This window comes from Salvelinus alpinus, chromosome 9 (genome assembly GCF_045679555.1).
Source record: "Salvelinus alpinus chromosome 9, SLU_Salpinus.1, whole genome shotgun sequence".
NCBI classification, from domain to species: domain Eukaryota; kingdom Metazoa; phylum Chordata; class Actinopteri; order Salmoniformes; family Salmonidae; genus Salvelinus; species Salvelinus alpinus.
Genome location: NC_092094.1, coordinates 3,437,522 through 3,446,833, shown reverse-complemented (window position 1 = coordinate 3,446,833; position 9,312 = coordinate 3,437,522). Strand labels below are relative to the sequence as shown.

Genomic DNA, 9,312 nt, shown 5'->3' with positions numbered 1-9,312 from the left:
TTGATTTTTAAAATATTTGTTATATTGATTGATTGTGGATATCTCGGTATTCACAGTAGGTTGGTGAGGAGAACACGGCCGTTCTAACGAACTGGAGCGGAATCAGTGGAATGTTAACAGATAACATCAAACACGTGGTTTCCGTGGTTTCCAGGTGTTTGATGCCATTCCGTTCGCTCCGTTCCGGTTGTTATTAAGAGCCGATGACTCTCTGTTAATGACCAACATCTTACTTCCCCTCTCTCTCTCCATCTTCTGCTGAACTTTGCCCTCAATAGCACCATGTCCTCAGATAGTGGATCCGTGAGCTAATATCTATAAGAATTGTCTCTCTGGATAGTTTGTTATCAAGTAGATATGCGATGGATTCAGCCATATGTGTCACTATCGGTGTTTTGGAAAGTTGACTTGTAAAGCAAACAGAGAAAGTGACAGTAGTTTACCATTTTGATACACCAAGGTCAGCTTTCTCTGTGCCAACCAGTCAACTACTCCATCCAGCTAACCAGCCAGCCAGCCAGCTATCCAGCCAGTTATCCAGCCAGCCAGCCAGCTATCCAGCCAGCCAGACAGTAGTTGACCATTTTGATACACCAAGGGCAGCTTTCTCTGTGCCAACCAGTCAACTAGTCATCCATCCATCCAGCCTGCCAACCACCCACCCAGCCAGCCACCCAGCCAACCACCCAGCCACCCATCCATCCACCCATCCATCCATCTATCCAGCTTTCCATCCATCCAGCCAGCCATACATCCACCTATCCATCCAGCTCTCCATCCATCCAGCCAACCAGCCAGCCATACATCCACCTATCCATCCAGCTCTCCATCCAGCCAGCCAGCCAGCCAGCCTGGCCAGGGAAGGGTAGTGATGACGGTAACTTACTCGCGGAGGGTTGCTGACGCGGGGCTAGGAACCTTCTCTCATCTGCTCCTCCGATGGAAGGGAAGCATCTACAAGCTGCTGTGGAGAGAACTGATCATCTTCACTACACTGTACTACTCCTTCAGCATCATATACAGGTAACCCCGTCATTTACACAGTTACCCCGTCATTTACACAGTTAACCCGTCATTTACACAGGTAACCTCGAAATTTACACAGTTAACCCGTCATTTACACAGGTAACCTCGAAATGTACACAGGTAACCTCGAAGTTTACACAGGTAAACTCATCATTTACACAAGTAACCTTGTCATTAACACAGGTAACCCCGTCATTTACACAGGTAAGCCCGTAATTTACACAGGTAACCTCACCATTTACACAGGTAGCCTCGTCATTTACACAGGTAAACTAAACATTTACACATATAACCTCATCTGATCTAGAAGAGAGACGGTCTATCTTACTTGTATAAATAAACCTCTTTACAGTGACCATGCATTTGTGTATTTCTTTGCTTATACATGTATTGCTGGTCCCTTCAAATCATAGATCACAGCAACTTTGTACAATCAAATGCCAGGGAACTGTTGTGGGAATATTAGTCTCCCTTTTCTTTCTGCAATCGTTGTCCCTCCCTCCCTCTCATGTTCAATCATACAGGAGCTTAGTTAACTTTGTGACAGAACTGTTCTCTCCAGGTTTGTGTTGAATGAGGGTCAGAAGAGGCTGTTTGAGAAGCTGGCCATCTACTGTGACCGTTACGCAGAACTCATCCCTGTGTCCTTCGTATTGGGTGAGAATACTGCTCTGCTCTGTTCTGCTCTGCTCTGTTCTGCTCTGCTATGTTATGCTCTGCTCTGTTATGCTCTGTTATGTTATGCTCTGCTATGCTCTGCTCTGTTCTGCTCTGCTATGTTATGCTCTGCTATGTTATGCTCTGCTATGTTATGCTCTGTTATGTTATGCTCTGTGATGTTATGCTCTGTTATGTTCTGCTCTGTTATGTTATGCTCTGTGATGTTATGCTCTGCTATGCTCTGTTATGTTATGCTCTGCTATGTTATGCTCTGCTATGTTATGCTCTGCTATGTTATGCTCTGCTATGTTATGCTCTGTTATGTTATGCTCTGCTATGTTATGCTCTGTTATGCTCTGCTATGTTATCCTCTGCTATGTTATGCTCTGTGATGTTATGCTCTGCTATGCTCTGTTATGTTATGCTCTGCTCTGTTATGTTATGCTCTGTTATGTTATGCTCTGTTATGCTCTGCTATGCTCTGTTATGTTATGCTCTGCTATGTTATGCTCTGCTATGTTATGCTCTGTTATGTTATGCTCTGTTATGTTATGCTCTGTTATGTTATGCTCTGCTATGTTATGCTCTGCTATGTTATGCTCTGCTATGTTATGCTCTGTTATGTTATGCTCTGTTATGTTATGCTCTGCTATGCTCTGTTATGTTATGCTCTGTTATGTTATGCTCTGTTATGTTATGCTCTGTTATGTTATGCTCTGTTATGTTATGCTCTGCTATGCTCTGTTATGTTATGCTCTGTTATGTTATGCTCTGTTATGTTGTATTCTATGCTGTCTAACTGATTTGTACACATCAGGGTTTTGTGCACAGCAGGGTTCGGGTCAACTGCATTTCTGAAATTCCAGTTGTCCTCATTGCTTACAATTGGATTGGAATTTCTTTTTACTTTCTGAATTGAAGTGGAATTGACCCTTTCAAACACTGGTGCTCAGTAATCATTTAGCCACTCACTCTCAGTCAACAAGTCAACAGTTCTCAAGCACAGACAACCTCCTTTGACAGACGGCATCAACAATTCTGAACTTCCTCTCCACAAAAACTTTAGCAGGTTACAAGTAAACACAGTGCGGTAGTGTGGGGGCAAAGAGCACCATTTTGAGGTCTCTGTACAGAGCCTCCTCTCTTTTCATTGTTCTGTCTTTGAAAGCAAAGAATGTAAAAAAAATATTCAAATAGGTATATATGTATATTGTTTAGTATATATGTACAGTTGAAGTCGGAAGTTTACATACACCTTAGCCAAATACAGTTATACTCAGTTTTTCACAATCCTTGACATTTAATCCTAGTACAAATGTCCTGTCTTAGGTCAGTTAGGATCACCACTTTATTTTATGAATGTGAAATGTCAGAATAATAGTAGAGAGAATGATTTATTTCAGCTTTTATTTCTTTCATCACATTCCCAGTGGGTCAGAAGTTTACATAAACTCAATTAGTATTTGGTAGCATTGCCTTTAAATTGTTTAACTTGGGTCAAACTACAAAACATGTTGATGTTGGGGTGGTGCTGGAGAAGATGAATATTAAGTAGAAATTTCCCTTTTTAATGTCATTGATAAATAACAAAAAAAAATGTCGTCTCCATGTGTGTTTGTCTCCCGCAGGTTTTTATGTGACTCTGGTGGTGTCTCGGTGGTGGGGTCAGTTTGAGAGTGTTCCCTGGCCGGACCGCCTGGGTGCGCTGGTAGGCGCTCACATCCGTGGTACCGACGAGAGCGCCAGGCTGACCCGCCGGACCCTGATGCGGTACGCCAACCTGTCCGGCGTGCTCATCTACCGATCGGTCAGCACGGCAGTCTACAAGAGGTTCCCCACCATGAAGCACCTGGTGCAGGCAGGTACGACCTATGACCCCTAACCCTTACCCTCGTTGACTTCTAGGGTACGACACCAAACCTAGCCATAACCCTTAACCTAGTTGACCCCAAGAGGTTCCCCACCATGAAGCACCTGGTGCAGGTACTGTAGGTACACTGTGATGTCATAAACAGCCAGGTTCGCTGTGATGTCTGATGTCACAACGCTCTACACCCTAGAGTTAAAACTCCCAGCTCAACAGACTCTACAGGGCAGAGTAAAATAGCACATCTCACCTGTATTCTCAGTGCCACCCCAAACAGATACCACAGCGAGTGCTAAACTAGCTTGCTTGTAATCTAGAACGTTACATTTACACTTTAGTTTAACTCTTTTTAAAACATGTTATATAACCAGGTACATTGGCTGAGAACACGTTCTCATTTACGGCAGCAACCTGGGGAATAGTTACAGGGGATGAATGAGCCAATAGTAAGGTGGGGATGATTAGGTGGCCATATTGGGAATGTAGCCAGGACACCGGGGTTAACACCCCTACTCTTATGATAAATGCCATGGGATCTTTAGTGACAACAGAGAGTCAGGACACACATTTTAACATCCAATCCAAAAGACAGCACCCTACACAGGGCAGTGTCCCCAAACACTGCCCTGGGGTATTATTTTAGACCAGAGGAAAGAGTGCCTCCTACTGGCCCTCCAACACCACTTCCTGCAGCATCTGGCCTCCCATCCAGGGACGGACCAGGACCAACCCTGCTTAGCTTCAGAGGCAAGCCAGCAGTGGGATGCAGGGTGCTATGCTGCTAGTGAGGAAATAACAGAGTAAGAGGGGAGTTCCTCGATGCTGTAGCCAGCTGCTATTATTAGGTCATAATGTTGGTTATCACAGTAAATGCCAGTATCCCCCACCCAGATCAAGCTTAGTCCTGGACTACAACACTCTGTCAATTTGAGAACGACAACTAGAAGTAGGTTAAATCTGGGTTCTCTTACAGAAGGTTTGAAAGCTCCTCCTGATTCCTACCCTCCGTGTCTCTCAGGCCTGATGACAGCAGAGGAACATAGGCAGTTGGAGGAGTTGCCCTCACCTCATAACAAGTTCTGGGTTCCTTGTATGTGGTTTGTTAACCTGGCGCTGAGGGCCCGCACCGAGGGACGCATCAACAATGATGTGGCGCTATCAGCCATTCTCAATGTAAGTTTCTCTCTCTGTGTGTCTGTCTGTGTGTCTGTGTGTCTGTGTGTCTGTGTGTCTGTCTGTGTGCCTATGTGTGTGCCTGTGTGTCTGTCTCTCTGTGTGTCTGTATGTCTGTCTGTGTGCCTGTGTGTCTGTCTCTCTGTGTGTCTGTCTGTGTGCCTGTGTGTCTGTCTCTCTGTGTGCCTGTGTGTCTGTCTGTGTGCCTGTGTGTCTGTCTGTATGTGTGCTTGTCTGTGTGCCTGTGTGTCTGTGTGCCTGTGTGTCTGTCTCTCTGTGTGTCTGTCTCTCTGTGTGTCTGTGTGTGTTTTTCAGATTGCTCCATCTTATCTCCTCTCTGCAGGAATTAAATACATTGCGGACACAGTGTATGAAGCTATACAGTTATGATTGGATCAGCCTACCCCTTGTGTACACCCAGGTTCTGTTATCTACGTGTAGTAATGGTAGTAGTAGTAGTAGTAGTAGTAGTAGTAGTAGTAGTAGAAGTGGTGGTGGTGGTGGTGGTGGTAGTAGTGGTGGCAGTAGTAGTAGTAGTAGTAGTAGTAGTAGTAGTAGTAGCAGTAGTAACTACTAATAGTTGTGGCAGTAGTAGTAGTAGTCGTAGTAGCAGCAGTAACTACTAATAGTTGTTGTAGTAGTAGCAGTAGTAACAACTAATAGTTGTTGTAGTAGTAGCAGTAGTAACAACTAATAGTTGTTGTAGTAGTAGCAGTAGTAACAACTAATAGTTGTTGTAGTAGTAGCAGTAGTAACAACTAATAGTTGTTGTAGTAGTAGCAGTAGTAACAACTAATAGTTGTTGTAGTAGTAGCAGTAGTAACAACTAATAGTTGTTGTAGTAGTAGAACTAACACTAAAATAGTAAACATCGATCTTGATCCCACAAATTCTGTGTTAATGTGTCTGTTATTGTCATGATGAACTAACTATGAAGGAACCTGGGTTGTAAGTACTTCCTCTCTGTTAGGTGGTGACAGTGGCGGTCTACAGTTTCTTCCTGGCGTGTCTGATTGGTCGACAGTTCTTAGACCCCGCCCAGGGCTACGCTGGTCATGACATCGACTTCTACCTGCCTGTCTTCACCCTGCTACAGTTCTTCTTCTATGTGGGCTGGCTCAAGGTGGGGAGGGGAGGGGAGGGAGGGAGGGAGGGAGGGAGGGAGGGAGGGAGGGAGGGATGGTTCACTGATTGATACACAATCGCACATACACACAGTTCTTTTCACAATATGACAGAATGACATCATGATGTATAAAATGCACATTCTGCTTCATTGTGATGCGCCATTTTTGTATTTTTTGTGGACAGGTGGCAGAACAACTGATAAACCCGTTTGGGGAAGACGATGACGACTTTGAAACCAACTATCTGGTTGATCGTAATCTACAGGTTTGGCTGCCTCCATTTTTAAAATCAATTCTTCTGCTCTATCATTTCAGTTTCTCTCTCCATTCATTGCAATGCATTATGGTAGTCTGTATAAAATGTGGGACGGACCTCTCTGTCTGTAAGAAGAGAGCTGCATTCTTTTTGTTTTATATAGAAAGCAATCTGACAGAAACTCCCTTCATATGTAACTTCATTAAGTTAAAGAATCATAAATTACTAAACCCGTTCTCAGGAATGGATAACACTAGAGATCACTTCAGTCTCCACAGATTTGGGAAAATCTGCGTTCTTTTTTCTTTTTTTTTTGCCCCTTAATTTTGTGGAACAATATACAGAGTTGACTGCAGTTACATGTGCTGGTGCCACTCAAGCAGATTAAATTATAGATTGAGGACCACTATGTAGTTGAATGTGATTGCTTTTATTAATAATAATAATACAAAATTAGTTTTCTAAATGTTTTGCTAGACCAGTCCAGGATTGAGACTTGGGTTGTGTTCATTAGGGCATGCAGAACCGAAAACAGAAGAAAAAAAACGTCCTAGTAGTCCCTCCCTGTTTCAGACTGTTTTCTTCCGTTTGATGCCAAATGAACACAATACTGTACTACCTCCTATCCTGTTCTATCCCTTCCAGGTGTCCCTGCTGTCTGTGGATGAGATGTATGACACTATCCCATTGGTAGAGAGGGATAAGTATTGGAATGAATCAGAGCCCCAGCCTCCATACACTGCAGCCAGTGCAGAGCATCGCAAACCTTCCTTCATGGGCTCTGCCCTGGACATCAGGTACCTTACACACAGATACAGACAGACACACACCTATTGGACCTGTTTCTCAGACTCCAATTAGGCCAATTCCTAAACTAAAAAGCTATTTTGTTTCATTCATATATATATATATATTTGAAAAAGTGTGGATCATCATTATTTGGCCCAGATTAACTAGCCAGATCTGTTTTTGGTCCAATAGCATATAATAATCCATCTTCCTTGCGGATCTGTTTGCACAATCGGATCAACATTTGTATTAATTAGTATAATCACCCCTTTGCCCATGACAAAAATATATTCCTCCCTCCCAGTCCTTTTTCCATCCAACCTCATCTATACTTGTAGAATGAGTTTCCTATAAACAATAGATATTATATTCTTTCTCTTTTAGCCATGTAAAAATGTATCTTATTTTTTTATGATCTGCTAAGCTATTACAATTATAATTTGCTATACTTATTTCCCCACTTACCATAATGATACCCAAGTTTCAATTATACATCGCACAACCAATGTTTGTAAACTTACCATTAAAAAGCACCACGATGATTAAGTGTCCATATAGCTCTGTACTATAATAATTAGCAATGTTAAGCATTCTGTATCTGCAACTTTGTAAACCTCCAATTGTCCTAATATTCCACCCACTAAAACCTCCCCCCATATCTAGGTCTGTTGTCACTAAGACCATCAGACCATCAGACCATTCTCCCTGACTCATGACACACCTTTGCGTCCCAAGGCGAAGCCTTGGCTGCCAATTGGCGTTGGCCAGAGGGAAACATGGGCAGTCCCATGATAACATAAATATCTATGAGGGTGCTTAAAACTTCTTAGGGATAGCCCCTTTTTTTCAATTTTCGCCTAAATGACATTTTCGCCCAAATCTAACTGCCTGTAGCTCAGGACCTGAAGCAAGGATATGCATATTCTTGATACCATTTGAAAGGAAACACTTTGAAGTTTGTGGAAATGTGAATTGAATGTAGGAGAATATAACACACTAGATCTGGTAGAAGAAAATACAAAGAAAAAACCAACTGTTCTTTTTTTCTACCACCATCTTTGAAATGCAAGAGAAAGGTCATAGTTCTAGCCATCATTCTGGCTGTAATTCCGATAGTGTCCACAAGATGGCAGCAGTGTATGTGCAAAGTTTCAGATGGATAACTTGAAGTATGAGTGAACTGCAAGACTTTTATTGTAAAGTACACATGTACATTTAGTCAAATCGTGAATGAGACATTCACATTCATATTTCATTTTTTTCTGGAAGAATATCTTCAAATTTGTATACTTGGACTTTGATTTAGCTGTCCAAGTACTCGTAGCCATATTATAAGTTCAACATTTGCAAAACAACTAGTTTTCATAACTTCCTTAACTCTGAATATCCTTTTCATTTTGGACAAAAATTTAAAGGCATGCTGTCGTACAAGGTTAGTAGCTACATTTGACAACATATTCATGATTGCCAGATTCTCCCGTAAAGCCCAGCTCATTGGCTATCTAGCTAGCTTTGTTTGACCGCGATTGGTGCTTATTTGACAGATACAGTCGTTCGAGTGATGGCCGCCCATTCATCGGCGTGCCATGAAGGCGTCGCTCTCTGACCAAATATGGTGTCCTATAGGATATACTACACCCCTAATGAAATAGTGAAGTCTTGTTACCTTCTAGGATCTCTGAGGAATAGATATGCATGTGATTTGATATGCATGTGATTTGAAACAACGTTTAGGGTTAGATCTTCAGATTCCTTTCTTTGCAAATTGAACGAGTGGAAATACAATATCGATCGTGCGTGCTATATGGACCTTTTAAGGATGTGAAAAATGATTTTATCTAACAAAACGACACTTCATGTTATCTCTGGGACCCTTTGGATGATAAATCAGAGCAAGATTTCAGAATGTAAGTACATATTTCACCTTCAGAGGTGAATTTATCAAACCTGTCACAGTGAAAAAAGTGTTTTGTTGTTAAGAGCTCTCCTCAAACAATAGCATGGCATTTTTTTCCGCAGTAATAGCTACTGTAAATTGGACAAGAATTTAAGCTTTCAGCCAATATAAGACTCTTATATGTACCGACATTTGTTGTTTCTCTCAAATCTGGGATCGTGACACAAAACGCTGCATGATTTACAACTGTCCCGTTAACGGGATGCCTATCCCTTCAGAGAACTAACCAAATAACATGGAAAACAGTCAGAAAATAAAAAAATTGTAACAATAATAGATCATATTAATAGAAATAATAATCTTATAAATGCATACTCGTATTTAGAAAGTCCTAGCAAGGCTATAAGCATGTCATCCCAGCCTGCTCACTTCATTGGATTCAATTGTTCGGGGGAAAAATGAAGAAAAAACAGCCTTCGCAAGACCTTTTTTATGTCCATTACATGAAAGACATATG

The 9,312-nt window shown here is 42.0% G+C and overlaps 1 protein-coding gene across 2 annotated transcripts in view; it reads left to right on the top strand.

The window, feature by feature from the left end:
- The first annotated feature begins 368 nt into the window (after window positions 1-368).
- best1 (bestrophin 1) overlaps window positions 369-9,312 on the top strand; it is a 26,508-nt gene continuing 17,564 nt past the window's right edge. For both annotated transcript variants that reach the window (XM_071415555.1, XM_071415554.1), the window contains exons 1-8: window positions 369-1,023; window positions 1,589-1,683; window positions 3,315-3,548; window positions 4,572-4,726; window positions 5,070-5,147; window positions 5,697-5,849; window positions 6,038-6,118; window positions 6,755-6,906. In XM_071415555.1, coding sequence (XP_071271656.1) covers window positions 872-1,023; window positions 1,589-1,683; window positions 3,315-3,548; window positions 4,572-4,726; window positions 5,070-5,147; window positions 5,697-5,849; window positions 6,038-6,118; window positions 6,755-6,906 — 1,100 coding nt within the window. In that variant the 5' untranslated portion in view covers window positions 369-871. The remainder of the gene's footprint in view (window positions 1,024-1,588; window positions 1,684-3,314; window positions 3,549-4,571; window positions 4,727-5,069; window positions 5,148-5,696; window positions 5,850-6,037; window positions 6,119-6,754; window positions 6,907-9,312) is intronic.